Here is a 20,631-nt window from a genome sequence, read left to right on the forward strand (position 1 = left end):
TTGTCTCGGTTTTCACTTGCATGTTATTTATTAAGCCAAACACACATTAGAGCTCAAGAAAAAAATTCCTAAATAATCTAGTAGTTTATGTTAATATTTATCTTCTTTTGTAGTAAAACTTACCATTTGAAGCCCAACTTCAGCCTTCATGAAGCAAAGAGATATGACCTCAGGTGCTGAGTTTTGAAATGCAATATTCATTGATTAAGGCACACCCCAATAAAACCTGTTTAGAATTGTTGATCAGCACCAAGCAGATGTTATTTTATAGAGTATTATTTTACCCTGGATACATGCTAAAATTAAAAAAGAGTATAAATACTTTACTGTACTTACAGTGTGAATATACAGAGTATAAATGATAAATATAAATAAATATATAGCATAAATAGATATCCATAGAATTCTGGAGACCACCTATTGAGATACTCTAGTCCGAACTCCTTCTCAGGAATAGCATATATACACAGTGTAAACACATAAATATTAATGGCATTACTGCTTTTGAAGGGAAGGCCATGCCCTATAAAGAACAGCCCATTTTAAAATTTTTTTACCTTTGAGCTGCAGCTGAATGGAGTGTGGATTCATGACTGGGACTTAATGGTTGCCACCCATGATAAACTGTCCCTCATAAAATTCCCATCATATTATAAGCCAATGTAAATGTATGATATACAGGTGTATAACTGACATGACTGTACCACCTCTGATATGACTGTATTCACATTTCATAGCTCCATTGTCATGGAAATAAAAGTGTTCATTCAAAGTATGTTCCTCCCATCTAATTTTAACCTTTTGGTGCTAAAAGGTTTTCTTCCTTCCTAGGTGCTGATATAAATACACAAGCCAGTGATAATGCCTCTGCTCTTTATGAAGCCTGTAAAAATGGACACGTACCTATTGTGGAGTTTCTTTTGTCCCAAGGAGCAGATGCTAACAAAGCCAATAAGGACGGCCTGTTACCTCTTCACATAGCAGCCAAAAAGGGGATTTGCGAGTAAGTTTTAGTTAGCTTCCTGCTTTCATCTTTTAGACAAGAATCCAAAGTCCTTAAAAAAAGGAGAGTATAACATCCCAGATCTAATTCTGAGCATTGTGAGCAAGGCAGATACCAGCTGAGAAGTGGGCTTTCTGCTTGCAGAGCTCAGGCTAGAAACTATACACCAAAGAGCATTTGGAGGTTGGGATGAGATGGGGTGAGCAGGAATGTGGGGCAAAAGATTCCTGTAATTTTACCAAGACATCACATATTACAGCTAAATAACATCATGTATCTTGGAAGTGGATTAAACTGAAGTTCTTAAAACACCCTTGAATTATAATAGAAAAAGTATTGGTGGGGAGTGTTAGTCCTTAATAGCTTTTGCAGCATAGTTAGCAATAATTTTCCTACATGGGCCCATTGTGGTTCTTCCGCACAAGCAGATGTTGGATTTGTCTCTAGTGTGTTCAGGTTTTAATAACAATAATTCAGTTGCTGACAGCAGGAAGTGGTTAAGTGAATCTCTAGGGCATTAGTGAGACTGTTTCTAGAATATGGTGTCCAGTTCTGTTATCCCTCCTTTCAGAAGCCTTTCAGGAAATTGAAAGGCTTTAGAAAAGTAGGACAAGAATTTCTCATGGTCTAGAAAATATATTTTATTAGTGAGTGATTAAATAACTCTTAATTGTAACAGACCCACTGCTTTCTTTCCGAAGTTAAATGTGTTTGGGATAGAGCTGAGCATATACTTTAAACAGGGAGAAAAGTAAAGAGTGGAAAAAATAAGCAGGAATCGGGTAGAATTCACAGTCCTCTGAAATAAAGGTTTTTCTAGGAAAGCAACAAACTATAGTTTGTGATAAAGAATATCAATTTAGAAGTTGCTGTCTGGGGATGGGATGTTGCACTGTCATGTAAGTAGTAACCTGGGACATTGCAGCATGCTTCTGAGCCTGAACTCTACAACACTTACTTCTGATCCTAGAGCAAGTTTTAGTTCCTGCTTTTAGCCCCTCACTGCTAGAAGAGTGAGTGACCCACAACTAATTTTTCACTGCAGTAAAAGATCCCTTTGGTGATTATAGAGGACTCTTCTGACTATCACAGTTTCCATCAAAATACTTCTACAATAGCAAATGAGAGTGTCTGTCCAACTGCAGTGACTGTTTCTGGACAGTACAGCTATCTTTGCAGAGAACTGCTCAAGTGGATTCCTACATATTTCTGAGGAATAAGTTTTTAACATCACTACACCTTCCCATAATGTTTTTCATTCTAGCATTTACATGTGCTTGGGAATGCCAATTAAGCTTCTCAAATCACTTTGAATAGACCTGAGGATATATAATTTTCTGTAGTTGGAGTAGGCCTGATTCCTTGTGCAAGCTGTGTATTCTAGAGGGCAGCTCAGTGTCAACTTATGTAACAGCTTTATACACTTATATCACGTACATGAATACCTTGCACTGACTAACGTAAGTATGACTCAAAATTTTCTCCAGGGTTTGAGTTATAAAGCCATTTTCTTGTGCAAGAAACAGAACTCACCTCCAGTCGTTCACTTTCTAAAAAGTTCATCTGAAATTACAGTAAGTTGATCTGAATCCAATTTGTATATAGAGTACGGGCTAGCTCTCTGAATCTTTCCCTCCCCTCAGTAGTCCCACACTCCGCTCTGAAAAGAAATTTACATGGAAACTCCACAACCTGAGTTCACTCCTGGGTTATGAAAGCAAGGGCCTGATTCAGGGCTCGTATCTATTATTCCCAACAGCCAGCAGCACAAATGAGAGCAGAATTTAGTTCAAACTCTGCATTCCCTCACTTGTAAAAGACTGAGCACAAATTTTGTGCACAACTGCTGCAAACTAAGTAGAAAAGAAAGACAAAAGAAAAATATATTCTCTTATAAATATTTATCTAAATGACAAAACTTTAGGCCATTTGGCTGATCATTCTTAATTCCTTTGGTATTCAGTAAAATAACACCCTGCACGGTGACCTCTGTATTCCTGCAGATTTAGTACGTAACTCTGCAGGAATTCCACACTTCTACTATTTGCCAGAGCACGAAGGCTCCCTACCATCAAAAAGCCAAGAATGTGGTCCCAGGGCTCAACTGTCAACTCTTGTTGCTTGGTGTTCGTTTGTTTTAAATGACACCTTGTCAATACTGACCTGAAATTCATAAGGGTCATCTCATAAGCTGTAGTACAATCGCAAGCAGTCACTTAACTCTTTCTCCCTTAGAACTGAGATGTTGAGAAGGGAAGACTTTGTGAAGCATGGGCAGGTTTATTAAGTAAATACAAGTCAGTAAACTCTTGGCATGCTCACACTAAGGATGCTCTGCCTCCTCCATATAACCTCTAACAAATAGAAAACACAGAAGCAGGTGTCAGGGATAAGGGGAATCTTGGCACTATTTAAAAACTGTACATGAAGCTCATCATGGGACGTGGTCTGACTTGTCTGGCCTTGGCTGCCTTCACTTGAGTAGCATTCTACCTCTAGAGAAACAGGAAAGGCTCCAAAGGCACCATATTACTGAACTGACCCACTTTGGAGGGTGAGAAAGAGACACAGGTTCAAGTTACACTTGATTAAACTGATAAAAACTTGATGCTTCCTGCTTGTCATACAAAAATAAATGTGGGGTACAGGGACTGTACTGAGTTCTAGGACACTGCAGCATTTGAATGCAGAGCCTCAGTGCAGCATCCCTGCAGTGAGGTTCAGGTTCCCCTTGCAGACAGAAATGATGCAGTGCCTCTTTAACTCAGATGTGAAAAGCTGGCTGAAGCACATATGCTGGAAGGAAAGAACAAAACAGACCCTTAAATCTTCAAAACATTTGATCATGGGATGACTAATGCTGGTACTTGGCGTAGCGTCCTCACAGTGCTCTGTGCCCTTTTTGTTATTAGGCACTTACAGAACATTTGCTGAGGGTGGGAAGTTGCCAGCTCACCAGCACCCAAACCTCCTGCTCCCTGGCAAGTGTCACAGTGCTGGAAAATTAGTGCAACTGCTTGGAGAAAAAAAAGTGCTTAATTTCCCAACATATTTACATAATTTAAAAAGCCTTTTTGTTTAAAAATGAGATGTAGAAGTAACTTGGAGACATCAATAGTCCATCATGTAAATAGGAACATAATCCTGTAAAGTGCTGTGCATCTTCAGCCCTTATTTCAGCTCCTGGGAGTGTTGGAGGCTCAGTCTTTCACAGGATCACAAGATCATCACAGACAAACATTTTACTGGCTTAGTTCATTATGTAAATATATGTCTGAGGGCCCAGTGTTGGGACCAGTCATTGCAGTCAAGCTGAAGATATGCAGCATTTTAAAGGAGACACACTACATGGTAGGAAACTGAGCTTTGCATGTTTGTGTGTCACCAGAGCTGTTGACTGCTAGGTAGAGTAGTCTGCATGGGAGGGAAAGAAGAGGAGAGGGTGTGCTTGGCTTCCCGGCTCACACAAGTTCCTATTTAAGATATCCCTCTCTCCACAGACTTTACACAGGGAGTGTAGGCAACTCTTGAGACAGCAGGCAAATTCAGGTTGGATGGTCTCTAGGCTCTTTCTGAAAGTAGCTTAAGGTGATTTGTCTATATCTACAGCATCGACCTAGGGCCTTGGCTAAATCACCCAACTTTATGAGCAGGAAATCAAGGTTTAACCTATGGGATTGGCCATGCAGCTCCAAAGAGACCTATGCAGACATAAAAATGATTATGGATTTGCGACTGCAGGGCTCCTGTGCATCATATATTTGAAACCCATATTACAAATTAGAGCAGCTTGATTTACGTTGTTGTGTTTAAGGCCACACCACACTTTCCAGTAGCAATCCCTCATTTACTGGGGTTTAGGACTTGCCTGTATATTTTTCTCCCTCTGCTGAAACATGGAAACCAGCCTGGAAAATATTTTCACTTCTTTTTCTCCCTTTTACTAATTGTCTTTTTGGCTCCCCATGATCTGGGATGGACGCTGGTAGCTCCATGGATTTGCCACAGCCAAACGCCACACAGTGAAGGCCTTCAGGACAGGGATCAATGCAGGGTAATAACTGAATTGTAAAATCTAATAGGGAAGGCCTGGGAACCAAACCTGTAGTTTATCCTAGCTCAGTCCTGTAGAGATGGGGTTTCACCCGCATCTGGTGTCAAGCCTATTACTGTGGCTGTGACCCACAGGACCTGCCAGCCTTTGGTGTTGGCACCCTTCTCTGCTGAGCAGTAAAGCAAAGCCTGTGAAGGTGGGGAGATACATTCTCTCTGCTGGCACCCCAGGCTGGAAGTGGTGAGCCTTTTCCTTCAGTCCTACCCACAGCATGATGATGAAGGTGCAGAAAATCTGGTAGTTCCTGGCTGGTTGTCTGCCATTTGGGCTGTGGAACCTAAGAGAAGTTACAACAGGGTGGGTGAGTGCCAGCATGTTGTCTCTTCCACTGTAACTGCCCCTGTAGCTGCCATTACATCATAGAAACTGAGTGATAATCTTAAAAAAATGTGTTCCTCCGTGAAAGGGGAAGGTCACACAACTCACATTTTTGGCTAGGTAGTTGCACAGGGAGTTGCTGACAGGTTTGAGGTTTGTGCTCTGTTTTCTCTGAGTTGTTCCTGTGCCCGAGTTAGCGGGCTCTGCCTCACAAGTACAATCATAAAGCTATGATTTGCTGTAGGGTTGTAGATCCCCTAGAGCTCACTGCTGCTCACTGAGTCTTCTCCTGGCAGGATTGTCTCCATGCTGATCCCTGTGACCAGCCGCACCCGTGTCAAGCGTAGTGGCATCAGCCCCCTGCACTTAGCAGCTGAACGTAACAATGACGACATCTTGGAAGAGCTGATAGATGCTGGCTACGAGGTCAACACTGCCCTCTCTGATGAACGGTCCTGCCTTTATGAGGACAGACGCACCACCCCGCTCTATTTTGCTGTTTTTAACAACAATATCTACGCCACAGAGCTGCTGCTGCAAGCTGGAGCCAACCCCAATGTTGACCTCATTAACCCATTACTCATCTCCATCCGCCATGGCTGCCTGAAGACCATGAAACTGCTTCTTGACCATGGAGCAAACATTGATGCCTATATATCAAGTCATCCCACCACATTTCCAGCTACCATCATGTTTTCAATGAAGTACCTTTCCGTGCTGAAGTATCTTCTGGATCTGGGCTGTGATGCAGGTTCCTGCTTTGAGTGTCAGTACGGAAATGGCCCACACCCAGCATTAAATTGCAGGCGGGAAAGACTTAATGATCCTCAGCTGACCAGGGAGCCAACTGTAGTACAGGTAAGCACTGCCTAATCTACCTACAGGACTTCTGAGGACATCTCCTACCAGTGGATTTTGACAACAAGTGTACTTTTTCTTCCACCTTTTTTGTGAGAGAAAATGCCACTATCCCTACTTTATTTACAGAAAAAAGGCTCAGTATGAGTCTGCAAACATTCCAAGTTTGCGTCCAATGATAGCAGGAACGTAGGCAACAGCCACTGTGGCCATAGCTTGAATGTACAGTGAATTGTAGCCATCCTGGTAGACTTACTGAGAGTTCTACAACGCTCTTTTCCTCTGGACCTGAGGTGCCAGGAGTGAGGCATATTTTCCTGACAAACATATGGATGATAGCATACGGGTGGTAGAAACCTTCTTTTTGTAACTTGCCCTCTAGGATTTGGTTTGTCTGATACAGAATGTTAGCCACTGGTTACATTAAAACAGTCTAGTGCTTCACTCTATGAGGGTAAACTAGTGAATGTAAACAACTGCAATTTCTGAGTCTACTGGATAAGCAGTCACGGAAAGAGAGCATAAATTATTACATTAGCTATAGGACTGAATTATATTTGAAGTTTTCACAAGAGATCAGGAGATTTAGGTCCATGATTTCATATTTTCAAAGCCACTTACAGTCTTTAGATACCTGCTTTTTATACATGTATCTTTGCAGTCCTTTCTAAAATGCAGCTGAGCTAAGCTTCCATTGGGCTGGAATTGGACTCTGACTCCCTTAAAGGACTTTGCAGAATCTCGAATTACACTTTTTTTCTGATTTCTGTATGTTCTCTCCTTCCAATGTATCTCAAAACCTAATGCTCCACTCAAAATCTGCTGCCTTTCAACAAGCTACACAAAAAAGAAATCTCAGCACGGCAGTCTTTCTATCTTGCAAAGAATCAGGGAAGAAATAAATCAGCTTCTATCTAGTTAAATGTAGCTTTGAGGGATTCAGAAGAATCCCAAAGGTGTGGTTACCAATATATGTTCTTTGGTGGTGGAAAGAATAAAGGAAAACATTAAAAGATCCTAGGAAATCTTGACCTTTTTTTATCAGTCCTGTCTTCCAAAAGACTTTACTCTCCAGTAACATATCTGGGGGAAAAAACCAAAAAGAAAATCTTATAGAGAGAATTTTAAGAGTCCATCACAATAATCTCTTATCCTAAAGAGGGCTTTACCCTCAAGAGTCTTTGTCACAACAAAATTCCTCCAGGATACCATATTTTTTGTCAAAGAAAAGTTTATAAAATATATCATCTCTAGTTCTTAATCTGTGATATGGTAGCACATCGAGTGAACAGAGAGATGGAATTCCAAGACAAGTAGAGAGGGTTTGTCTGTAGCCCTCTACAGTATCCTAGCCACTCAAAACCAGTTCCTTCTGGATCTCACCTGAAACTATTGCCTAAGAAAACATTAGGTCACTCGCAAAGGGTCACTGCCTCAATGGTCACATCACATGAGGTAGAGATAGCAAAAGCTGTGTCAAGTTTTATCTGTGCCCAGAGAGAAAGCAGTGAGGACAGATGCACACAGAAAAAAAGTAATCTCTTCCCTCTAATATTGTTTTTAATTTGCTTTTACTGCTAGGGTTTTGGCTAATAAAAGTGAGACTTGTGTGGTAGCTTCATGATATGTATTTATGATATGGTTTATATTCTGAAATACAGAGGATGTTATGAAACTACAGCCTTCTCCACACAAAGGATGTTCACTTTCTATTTTCTTGTGTAAGATTACGTAAGGATAGTAAATCTGAATAAAGTCTTTATAAAGACTACGAACTACTGTAACTGGATTTGGAAAATGCACAAATATAAATCATCACTGATGCTACTAAATTAAGGTGTCCTGGAGAAAGTGAACACAGAAAAATGGTTGCTGACTCCTTCAACATTTCCAGAACTGCTGTTGATCCCGGGAAGGTGGGGACAGCAGTACCATGCTGCCACGAGAGGGCATTCGGGTTTCTGCCGAGAATGCAGGCTCAGAGCCACCTTGTCCCTGAGTCAATCCCCACTGCCTGTTGTTGCAGTTTTGCATTATTTTCATTTTGCTGTGCTTATTTCCCTGCAATGTGTTTTGAAACGTGTTTATTCCAGAAGTTGTTTTTGTAAGCTGAGCTTGTGAACAAGGAAGAGAGAAAAAGGCAGGCAAGGGCTCTGGTGGAGATAAAAAGAGAGCAAGTAAGATCCAGTGTTTTATTGCCCTACACGTGTCTTCATTTCAACTCTAATAAAGCAGTTACTGCAAGGAGGTGGTAGTGCAGATGCCCAGTCTGTGCATCCCACGGGTAGCTGCAGGGCAGTGACACATGCACTGGAGAGTGACAGCCAGATAGACAAAACTGAACTTCCTATAAGCAGCCCAGGTAGGAAACTGTAGGTTGTCCACTGTGATCCTTCTGACATTACTGTCTCTAGTTGTGCTGGGAAACATTACATGGTGATGTTCAGTGAAAAATAAGAGTCAGAAGAGTTGTAAACACCTCTGTGAATGCTCTCACCTTGAACAAAATAACCTTATTTTCTACAGCTCTATTCTTTACTAAGTGAACTAATAAAATTTTTCTTCTGAATAAGAGTATCCACACAAGAGTTGAATGATTTTGAGTAAGGACTCCTGCATGTATAATCAAATTTGATCTAGTTACAGGAGCTTAAACTGAGAGAGCTTTAAGCTGGTGCATTTCCTTTCATGCTTGGTGTGGACTTGGAGGGTGCTTGCAGACAGTGTGAGTGACTAAGTTGATGGATGGTGCTCCAGCCACCATCATTCAATAGGGTTCAGCCATGGGCCTGAGTTCTTATCCACAGAGCATGATTTAATTCCTGTTAAACTTCCTGACTGCTTACATGCAGATTACATCCACAGATATCTTCCTCATATACAGAACTCTAAGAGAGACAGATGAAACTGACTGGTATTATATATATATTTAGATTAAAGTGAGCAGATTTTTTTTAAATGAGACTGCACAAAGTCAGGTCCTTAAGTCTGTTCTTCAGTATCTCCAAGCAACCCTTCATGCAATGGATCTGGGTACTCTGCAGCTTGCACTGGGGACAATAGAAAAGTTGCACAATCCAGGACTGAGTAAGGAACGTGCCCCTCTATAAGGCCCAGGATAGTTCTCACATGAGTGAGTAAAATGGCCTGGGATTCATCTGTGCAGAGATTTCTCCAGGCTTGTTTCTAGTAAGGTGTTTGGTCCCCCAAAGCTGCAGATACTAGCAGGTTCACAAGAAGCAGGAGGTGCTGTGCCCTTCTGAACCTCCCTCTTTCCCTAAGATTCCTTTTTGCCCCACAGAGTCCCTCCGAGGAAGGGAAAGGACTCAGCATGCTAGGTCACAGGGCCCTAGACTGCATGGACCTTTCAGCAGCCCCTGACTGGCTTGGGGCAAAGTTCCTCTGCCACTGCATTTCTGTGGAAGTAGGATCTTTGGACTTGTAGACAATTCAACATTATTCCATGTTCCAGAGCTAGGCCTTCACCAGGGATTTGACATCCTGTAATTGCAAAGAGGGGGTTCTACCTCAGCTGGAAAAGAACAGGCTTTAGTTGAAGTTTTCTGAAGGGAAACTGGTGATTGTCCTCACAGCTGGTAGAAGGGAGGTACCATCATAGCTGTCAGGGCTATTGCAATTGTTGCTGTTTCCACAACAGCATTTATGTCCCACTGATGGTTGTCAATCTGTTTTTCCTTGAAGTTTTGTGAAATGGTGTCTACTCCAGAGATAAGTCGCTGGGCTGGGCCGATCATCGACGTTCTTCTGGATTATGTGGGTAACGTGCAGCTCTGTTCCCGGCTCAAGGAGCACATTGACAGCTATGAGGACTGGGCTGTCATTAAAGAAAAAGCAGGTATGGTCTCCCAGAAGAGAATCTGGCACAAATAGTTCCACTGTTGGATTCAAAACCTCAGTCACCATCTCCTCTTAGTATTCATCCCATAAACTTGAAAGGATTTCCCTGCTGTGACTGACCAGGTATGAGGGTCAGAAATTTCTGGGGTGTCACTGGCTCTGTGGTGTGAAATGCACACCAGCCATAGATCTGACCCACTGGGAATGAGCACTGCAGTGCAGAAAGGCCCATTTGGATGTACCACGGGTGCAGTCAGATCAGGACAGGTGGGAAGCCCAGCCATCTCCACAGCAGCCTAGCAGGCACCAGTGGCCTTTAAAGCCTTTATTAATATTGCACTCTCCTAATATCCTTTCCCTCAGGAAAAAGTCTTTCATAGATATTATCAGAATCAGTGTTCTGCCACCAAGCTATATTTGGTACCTATTGCAGTTATTTCCAGTGGGAAGGCTGAATACTTTGAAGTGGCTTGTTTAAATCCTCCCAGAAAGCCCATTGCTATGGCTGATACGGGGTACAGCACCCCATCTTCCAGCCCCACTTCCTTCCCCATGTCATGCCTCAGAATAGATGAATCTGCCACCAATCCCAGACACATTATCCCTTCATTACAGAAAAAATACCCCTTTCTTCATTCTTCCTTTTCCCATTTTCCTGACACTGTCCTGCTTAAGCTGAGCTCAAGTCCCTCAGGTTAAAACCTCTTCTGCTCATGTTTCTGACCCTCCTGTCTTTCAGAAACTCCACGACCTCTTTCCCATCTTTGCCGCATCAAGGTACGGAGCCTGGTTGGAAGAAACCGCATTAAACTCCTTGACACCCTGCCTCTGCCAGACAGACTGATCCGGTACTTACAGCACGATTACTCACAGTGACCCCAAGCACACTGGCTATGCAGCAGCTTCCCAGTGTGGCACCGGGCGTCACCACCGTGGCACAGGTGCACACCAGGGAGGAATTGCTGCTGGCTTGGTCAAGCACCCTCCCGTGACTAATCTAAGAGAAATGTGCCTTTGAAGCATGAGTGAGAAGAAAATGGAGCAGACAGCTAACATAGGAGACTGTTGTTAGGTTTTTCAGGAGAAAAGACATACGATTCACCTCAGACCTTAGTCTGCAAAGAGGAAGAAATGAAAGCCAACACTGACAAATGAGTAGTGCTGAAGCAAGTATCAGTGAGGAACATCCTGAAGCTTAGCATCTTTGCTGTGGTCACAATTCAGAACTTGTCAAGAATTAACATACTTGGGAAAACAGTCACATTACCTTCACTAACTGAGATTTTTATTGTAGTTTCTGTTCTATTGTTAGGATTTCTTCTAAGTGTGTTGGTTGCTAATTCCCTGATATTTTGACATCACCTTGCTAACACTTTTACTTCTTTTTTTGTACCTTTCTTATTGAGTACTTGATTTCTGAATATGCAAATCTCAGAACTCTTTAATAGATTAAGTCCAGAAATGCTGAATCCTTTAAAAGTCAAGAAAAGGTTTATTTAAGGAGGTTGGAAGAATTATTTGCACATAGTGAATGCAGTTCATTCTGTATTATATTTGCAATAGGAAGCAAGTGAAATTCTGCTTGAGAGAATTTCCTAGACTGGGGATTTGAAAGCAACCCTGAACTCTTTTTTTTTTCTGTGTAAATTAGAAGTAGCTGCACTGTAAACAGTAGGTTTATGCTTTCATGAAGCTGGTGTCAGAACAGAACAAAGCCCTAGAGGAGCAGGAACGGAGAGTGATGTGGAGAGGCAACACTGCTGAACCAACTTATTCTCTTCCTCCCCCAGAAGATCTTATCGCTACAAGACCCAGCCTCTCCGACCTCCTTGGACCTCTGTGGCTATAACAATACCATGATTGAAAGTAAGAGAAATTATTTCAAAATTATGGAAGTCAAACTTCAAAATTTATGAAAATGGATACCCAGACTTAGGTTTCCAAATCCTTGCTCATGTGCCTAACAATGCCAAGTTGCTTGCACCAGGTGTTGTTCCACTTAAACCAGGGGGATCATATTCAGTATCAGATAATACTGAGGCAGAATATAAATCTCAGAATTTAGCCCTGAATATTCTGACTCTGGAAGTTTGAAGTATCTGTTAGCTTCCTTTGACAGTGATGAAAGTTATTATCTGTTTCTTTGAAAATTAGGTCACCTATTTACAGCTCAGATCCACAACTGATTTATGGCAGCTTAACAAGTCACCATCTATCTGCTGAACCACTATAATTGTCCGTGAAATTCTTTTATTGAAGTTTTTAACAAGTCACATTCCCTCACAGCTGGGGAGGCCAAGGAACCCATGAACAGTTATTGGCAGTGACTACAGCTCACTTGACAGGTGTGACTTGCTGAACTGCTTTGATGAGTGCTTTGTTCCTCACTAGGCACCTAAGAAAGTATGGAAGAAACTAAACTTGGAACTACATCTTTGCAGATCTTATGCTAGAAGTATCTCCTTGCCTTAGGTGACAGAGGAGCTGTGCACCATGGTCTGCTTGGAGTCCCCACCAAAGACCTTACAAATCTGGTTTTGTTTGTTAGTCTGCATACCATCCATGGAATATGATAGAAATGTATGTAGGGAAAATACATTGCACTGAGTTTTATTTGTGTGGAGTTTTATACCTTAACACAGGACTAAAGTGTGTTGCACAAATACAAGTAATACAATCTGTCTGGGCACACAGACTGTGATGACTTTGTGTGAAATGTGTTCATCACTTGTGGGACAGGATGGGAGCAGAAAAAGGATTGGTTACAGGATTGCTTACTCTGTCCACTGCTGTCCCCTTTATAAATGCAAAAATTGAAAAACCACAGTTTCAGTTCACACTGAACACTGATCTTCTTGTAAAGCTTTGGAAAGTCAGGTGAGATTCCTCCACTGTTGAAGTCATCCAGTAACTTCCTTTACTGCCAGTTTAAGATCTACTCCCTTGTCTCCTGCAGTGTGAACAGGGAATTGGTTCAGGTTAGAAGAACACTGGATGGAGAGAAAAGGATGGGGAGCAAGAAATCGCTATATCAGCTCTGCCAGTGAAGGCCCTGTATTGGTAAGCAGCACCTGGAGAGATTGAAAATCACCATGGAGTTCATGCATCTCTCACTTTCTGGGGCTGAACAACGAAGCTCTGGGTCTTACATTGATGTAAGTCAGAAGTCCTTGAAATCAAATAAGTGTAACAAAGCAGAGTTGTAGAGGGTGATGGACAGAGCTTGGTGGAGACCACTTCAGAGTTTGTTTGGTGTGCAGTGGCAGCCCTGGCAGGTAGAAGGATTCATGATCACCAAGTATGCATATAATTCCAGAAGTGGGATTTCATAAGCTATCCCAAACTTGGAATTTCCCCTGAGACAACATTCTTGTGTCCACAAAAGTCTGGCAAGTAGCAATTTCTTCTTATGTCCTTGGAGAAGCTGAAACTGGGTTTGAATGGGACAAATATGGAAAGCCCATTTCTCCTTTCAACCAAGAGAGCTTCATTTTTATTGGGAGACCCATGTCCTGATTGCTGTCAACCATCTGTCCTGAGCAGGAGTCACTGAGCCAGAGAGCACTGATCTGATGGGAACATAACACAGCTGTGGGAAGGATAAGTGCATGTTGTGCACAGAAACTGAGCTGAGAAGAGTGTACCTGTTAAAGGGGGAATCTGGTAATTACAATGTTATTAAGTCCTTTCTGCTTGATCTTTAAAGCCAACCTTCACACAGTTTACTTTTATTTGCACTGAAATGGAGCCCACTACCTGTCCACTCCTGTCACTGACATACTATTTTGTGCACAATACTGAATCTGCACCAATTCAATGTGCCTTTAATGCATCTATCTAGAAGTTACTGTGAAAAGAAAAATACTCCAAAACCCAGGCAAGGCAGGCTTTGTAAGCAGATCAGTAATTCTAGCGCAAGGTGAAATGGCTTCTTTTGCTGAGTGTGATAGATAGACTCCTTCAGAGACGATGACTTTATGTGAAATGTTCTAGGAATATTTCATGACCAGGTTACTGTACTTTTTTTACTGCAACATGTGCAATTCACTTGATGTTCTTGTGCACTTTTTTGATTTTTTTATTTCATTTTGTATGAAAGTTTTTTCATTTACCTCTCCCTTCCCATTATTTATAAAAGCTATTGTGTTTTTAAAAGTTTAAATCTGCATTGTTCTAGTAAATAGCAGCTCTCAAATGTTATGTTTCCATCTTTCAAACAAAGTATGAATAAACAAGTAGATTCTGAAGGACTATCAGCTGTCCTGAATAGCAACATCAAACATTGACCAGCCAAACACAAAAATATCCAGGAAAATTCTGAATCAAACCAAGCTTGAACAATTAATAATTCTGATGTTAATCTCAGGGATGAGAGAACAGTGAGTATTGCTAGAGAGGAGACAGAGTTGCTATTATTTGCAAACCTTTTGGAAAGTCTCACACATCCCCATTCAGGGATTTTGAATATACTTAACAATTGTCTTCTGTTCGTTTGTGTTTTACTTCACTGCTGCTCCAGTTCAAAGCCCCAGCAAGGGCCACTGCCTGCCTAAGGCTGGGGAGGGGGAGCTTCCATGTCACAAAGGATTTTGAAAAAGTAACATTACTTTACATCTGAGTGTAGGAGCATAAATATTTGAGTCAGGTCATTTAGAATGGTCTGTTTCAATCCTTCATCATAACTTTAAAACACACTATTCTACTACATGGAAAATGTGCAGCAATATACATTCAAATAAGAAAGACTTTAAAAGAAGGAAAAAAAGAAAACTAGGAATTTAATATTCAAAAGATAGAAACTTGGTTTTAATTCTCTTCTTTCTCTGGACTTCTTCAGAAATAAAATTTATACAGAGGCTATCCACTTTGCCAAGTATTTTAATTTTTATAGAAATACTTACCCTGGTGTGATCCACAGCACTTTGAAAATTCCCTTCTGAAATCAAGGAGGAACACTTGAGCACAGCAACCACTGCAATACCACTAATTCATTCCAAGATGTGATCTAGCCACCCAGATGGAAATCCAGACCAATACCAAGGAGGCCACTCTGCGTTGATAGTACTGAGACAGAGTTCAGCATCTGGCTGCATCTGGATTACAGCAGTGACACAGAGCTACTGATGTGAGAAAAGTCCCCCATTTCCATGTAAAAAAACTTCCTTGCCTACAGGTCTGTAAATTTAAAGCCCTTGTTCTCCTACCTTTAACTTCAATGGCTCTGGTTTCTGTTATTCTTCTTTTGGAGAGGGACAGAGTTTCCTCATGGATTTTTTCCAAAAAAAGGGAAAGGCGTCTAAGTATGTTCCTATCTTCATTTCTGGATCAAGAGCTAACCTGACATCTTTAACCCCTAGATTAGCTCTTTAGCACCTCACACCTTGCACGTAGTTGCAGGTATGTGCTACCAAAGATATTTCCTGCTCTCTGTCCTATAGGTATAGTCTGTACTGGCTTGATACATACATTAAGTGCATATAGCAGGGTGAAAGCAATGAAAGCTACCTGCACTTCTACTTCTGACTTGCACTCCTAACACCTTACAGACATTATTTCCATAAAAGTGAACACTGGTGGGATGTGTGAGGTTTGGAGAAAGAGCAAACCACTTGTAGCCTGGGAGTAGAATCACAGAATATTCTAAGTTGGAACGCACCCACAAGGATCATCAAGTCCAAGTCTTAAGTGAATCCTGTACAGGGATCAAATCCACAACCTTGGCATTATCAGCACCAGACTCTAACCAAATGATCTAATCCCAGCGGCAGTTCATATCCTAATAAAAGGTGCAACCTGGTTATATAATACCAAGGCCATTAGAAGATACAAAATGATACTCTACAATTGCTTCAGATTATAACCTTTTTAATGACTGCAATGCACTCAAATGAAGTGTTTTCTGTTTTTGCCTTGAAGAAGTATCAGGAGTCATAGAGAGCTATGCTAGTCAGAGACCAAATCAATCAAGGCCACTTTTTATTGAATGCTGGGAGAAGTCCCCATTAGCTTCAGCAACAGCAGGTTCAGGCCCTGGGAGATCACAGGTGTCCATTCTCTGGCCCTTTTTCCTCCCAAAATATACTTCTCTTGACTTCAGTGATTTACTCCAGTATAACCAAATGGATACATACACCTGCAATATTAAACCTCTCACATTCCATGTTCTGTGTCTTAATACCACTTTCTCCATGGGTTTAAGAGAAACCTAACTTAAAAACACTTCCTATTAAATTCTCCAATGACAATTTGTTAAAAAAAATAGGAAAATACTAGGAAAAACATTCACAGACAGGTCTTGTGATAACATCTTAAAATCAGCCAAAATAAAAGATGTATCTCAGCCAGAAATCAAGGCAGTCTATTCTTTACTTTTTTCTTCCATCGCACCTAATGGTTTTGTATTAAACTAATACAATTCCTCATTTATTCTGTTGATGCAGAGCAATTCCTGATGTGAAAATTCATCCCACTTCCATTTGCACCAGCTTAGCACTAGCTAATATCCTAGCCCCAGAAGAATTACTTCTGATTTATATCAATCTGAATAGGCAGAGATTTCAGCCCTAATATCTCCCCACCAGTTGCAAATCATACCTGTGCCTACTCAGTGGGGAAACACTAAACAGACTGCATTTGCAGAATCACCAAAATAAAATTACCTCCTTTCTTTCCTTATTTTTTTCTTTTAATTCTCTCAGTATTTACATACAACAAGAGCTTAAATCAATCACAAGTGGTTTCTATCTCAAATACCATCCTTCCAGTCTCTTGCATGCAAAACGAAATGACCTGAATATCTTGACTTCTCTGGAATTACTTTTAAGTACAAAACCCCTTTGAATGCATTTAATTCATTCCATTTCACTGCTGCTGCCTCAAGGCAGCCCCAGAAAGATGTTCCCACGTGGAGAAGGTCTCCTAGGTGTTATATGAACGGCCCGCAGCCCCGCTCGCCGCGGCTCAGACAATGCCCCTCGGTGAGAGACCTGGTGTGCCTCATGCTCCATGCCACCGGCTTCGCAAGGTTTATTCCCGATTTACCCCCGTGTGCTGAGAGGAGAGTGCAGCCCAAGTACCTTCCCAGCAGTTACTAATTCTCTCCAGCCCGCCCACAAGGCAGACGGGTGTGAGCGCCGGCCTCCTTCTCCTGCCGCTCCGCGCTGCCAGCAGCTCATGCCCGGAGGCTGACCGGGCCTTTCAAATCCCCCTCAGGAGCTGTCGTGTTCGGCATGACTCCGACACCCGCCCCGCTAAAGATAGCCGAAAACATTGAAGATGGGTGGGGGGATGGCGGGCTTGGTGGGGATGGGTTTCAGAACCATGGGCCTGTAGAGTTTCTGCCCCGGGCCATCGGCCCTCCTTGCAGAAATGCGGCACCTCCGCCGGCAGCGCGGCCGCACTCTTCCTCCACAGCCCCAGCCCCGGGAAGGGCGACGGGGGCAGCGCGCCCGGGGGCTGGTACACGCCTGGGCCGGGGCAGGGAAAGGGGCAGCAGGTCCAAGCACCCACCCGGCCTGAGAGGGCCCCGGCAGGGTCCTTCTCCCCGGCATGTGGCGCAGGGTCAGGGGGGCTCTCCTGGCCAGCAGCATCTGGGCACCTTTTGCTTTTTCTTCCCCTCATAGGGAGGAGGGTCTCTGGGGGCTTGGAACCCCTCAGGGCTGGCAGGAAAAGCCCTGCCCGTCAGGCTCTGGGCCGGCCGTGGCTCTTCCCAGAAGGAGGCGGGGAGCTGGCGCTTCCTCATGGGCACCTGGTCAGGTCGGGCAGCCTCGGGTTTTTGTTCCTGCAAAACCCGTTCCCCGGTGAGGTTCTCCTCTGCCTCGGCTGTCTGCATCACCTTTTCGGCGGCAGCCCCACCGTGGGGGCCGGAGTCTGGTGCCTCGGGCTGGGGGCCGCGGGCCCGGTCCTCTGCCCCCCTGCGCCAGCCGCACTCAGGGGGTTTGCTGGGGTGACATCGTGGGATTCGTGAGTACTTCTGAGAAAACCGCTTGAGCTGCTTCTGCAAGTATTTTCTGTGGTCAACTGACCGGCGACAAGGAGCTGATTTATCCAGAGCCGCTTTGATGTCGCTCGAAGCCAGGTTAACGAAGTTCAGTAGAGTTTTTACCTCGCTGTCTGATGCCATCTCACTGAATGCACTGTGCAGAGTTTCCCATTAAAAGTTTATAATCCTTCTTCGGACAAACTTTGGCAAACCTGCGAAACATGACGGGCAGATTTTTGAGCAAGAAGCTTTGGTTCAAATAGCACTAACCAAATGGAGGGAGAGTAGGGAGACATGTCAAACTTCTCAGGCGCGCAAACAAGTCGTTCGTCAGCTCGCTTCCATGCAGGGAAACTCCCGTCGGAGCGGACGCGTGCCCGCAGCCCACCGCCCCGCACTGCTGCCCCAGCACACACCGGCACGGGGACCGGCTCACAAGTGCCAGCAGCTCAGCGCCTAATCTTGTTAGAGAGCACTTAGGTGGACAGCAGTCGGGGTGGCCGCCCTGTAAGCAAGCACGGACACTCACCCGGCGCGCGGCAGCTTTTCTCACCGGTGCTGGCGGCTGCGTCGCTGCAGAGGAGAGCCCCTTCCCCGCTAATCTCGTTAGGCAGGTTACACACCGCCAACCTCGGTGGAGGCAGCCAGGGCCCGCCAGTGTTTGGATGCAGTTTAGCAAGCACTTGAGCAAGCTGAATGAATATCGACTCCAGCGAGTTCGGGGCTCTCCCAGGCCAATCAGAAGCCACTTTGCCAAATACAAAGCATCCCAATCAGGCATCAGCCTCCCCTCCTTGCATTCTTTGCCATCACAAATTGTCTCCATGGGGACAGCCGCAGAAAGACAGCTAATAAATACAATCATTTCCCCATGATTTCTACCATTCTCCCTATCCCCTTCACCTCGATGGAAACCTTTCATTTAAAAATTACACAATCTGAAGCAAAAATGCTGAAGATGAGTTAGGAAAGTTTAGACACCCTTTTCTCTGCATTCTCCAAAGCTGTCTGGGGACTGATACTAAACATGCTTCATTGGCACAGGACAATATAATACGGGGGACTGGACTAGCCTACTTCTAACCGTTCCCCACCAGAGCATTTTTTTTTTTTTAAGGGGAGGATGATGTCAGAAAAAGGTAGGAAAGGAACAAATCTCTAAAGAGATGTGCAGATATCCATGGAAAGGGAGCTTGAGCGCTCAAGAATCTTGTCTTTATGTTTGCCCCCTCAATTGAGTTACACAAAAGCTGAATTACCCATTCAAACTACCCGAACAAAAGGATGGAGTTGGATAGTACTCTTGCATCTGTAGTCAAACAGTTAGAGACTTAAATCGAGTCGTCATGATGGAGAAAGAGTTAGACAAAGCCCATAGAATTGCCATCAGCAAACATTTTCCTGTGTCATATTAGTGGGTCTCCATGACTCCCCCTGGCCTGGGGACAATAGCACAAGTTTGCACACTCGACTACTGTCACCCTGCCAACGCTGGCAAGGAGCAGAAACAGGACAATCCTTTAAGGGGAAAGCATGCCCGCTGCAGGGAAGGTAAGAAGAGAGGGAAGAAAAGGCGTGTGAAATGCTAATTGAGCTGCTTCCTTTACTGATCCAGAGTTATGCGAGCCTTCTGCCTTCTCGAAGGCTTTTCCCTAAGGGGTGACAATTACTTAAAAGCACAGTAAAACCTAGAGCTGGAGGGAGAGGAGAGGAGAAGAGCTGCCCTTGGTGTGCACCGATGACACAGAACTGGCAGCAGCCTGTGTGCCAGCCAGCACCCGCTGCCTCCCACAGCTGAAGAAGCTTGCTCCTGCTCTCCAGTCCGCAGTACCCTGGGGATGGGAAGACTGGATAGGGGCACAGCACCTGTGTACCCATCATCAAGGAGATGCTGCCAGCTCTGAATCAAACACAGATGTGTGCTGAGGAAAGCAGGGACTGAAGTCCAAGACATTTTGCAAGTAAAATCTACCTTACTGACATGAGGCATCAAAGGCCTGAGCACTGATGGATGAAAACAGCCACATTTTACAAGTATTTTACTGACTGTTACTTTATTTCTATTTATCCAATTTTCATCAGAGGGAGCCAAGATCCAGATTGTGCCATTATATGAAAGTCTGGGCAGAGGCCTCAGGGATGATTCTTCAGGATCCCTGTACTGGTGCACTCAAGTACTGTACTGGTGCACTCATCCCTGTTCACACCTTTTCTCTCAGTCTGGCCTGAGCCACATGTGGTGGTGCCCAGGCTGAGGTGTTTCAGGTCTAGGGAGAGCCTGGGGTCAGGACGTCCTGCAACAGAATGTGCTGCAGAGCTGTTGGCACCACGGTGGGCTGTAACACAGTGGCTGATTTGCTACTTGCAGGTGTGCCTCTCTCCTCCTGGTGTCTTTGTGGCCCACACAGACACTTCTGTGCAGCTGAGGCTACAGGGAGAGGTTTTGTCTAGCTCATTGAAAGAGATGCACACCAAGGGGTCATGTCTCTCTTTGCAGGA

The 20,631-nt window shown here is 43.6% G+C and overlaps 2 protein-coding genes across 6 annotated transcripts in view; one reads left to right on the top strand and one right to left on the bottom strand.

The window, feature by feature from the left end:
- Window positions 1-15,011, top strand: part of ASB2 (ankyrin repeat and SOCS box containing 2) — a 32,010-nt gene extending 16,999 nt beyond the window's left edge. For 3 of the 5 annotated variants that reach the window (XM_039553012.1, XM_039553016.1, XM_039553013.1), the window contains 5 exons: window positions 832-1,003; window positions 5,732-6,293; window positions 9,996-10,149; window positions 10,891-10,928; window positions 11,942-15,011. In XM_039553012.1, coding sequence (XP_039408946.1) covers window positions 832-1,003; window positions 5,732-6,293; window positions 9,996-10,149; window positions 10,891-10,928; window positions 11,942-12,067 — 1,052 coding nt within the window. In that variant the 3' untranslated portion in view covers window positions 12,068-15,011. Of the gene's footprint in view, window positions 1-831; window positions 1,004-5,731; window positions 6,294-9,995; window positions 10,150-10,890 lie in introns of all 5 variants that reach the window. The other 2 variants (XM_039553015.1, XM_039553014.1) reach the window with 2 other exon arrangements.
- Window positions 15,012-16,565: 1,554 nt separating this feature from the next.
- Window positions 16,566-19,065, bottom strand: FAM181A (family with sequence similarity 181 member A). The gene is given in 4 exon segments (XM_039553017.1): window positions 16,566-17,506; window positions 17,508-17,759; window positions 17,761-18,344; window positions 18,662-19,065. Coding segments are annotated over 3 exon segments (870 nt in total). The 5' UTR covers window positions 18,274-18,344; window positions 18,662-19,065; the 3' UTR covers window positions 16,566-17,401.
- Between the last annotated feature and the right edge of the window lie 1,566 nt (window positions 19,066-20,631).

The sequence above is a fragment of the Corvus cornix genome, chromosome 5 (genome assembly GCF_000738735.6).
Source record: "Corvus cornix cornix isolate S_Up_H32 chromosome 5, ASM73873v5, whole genome shotgun sequence".
NCBI lineage: Eukaryota > Metazoa > Chordata > Aves > Passeriformes > Corvidae > Corvus > Corvus cornix.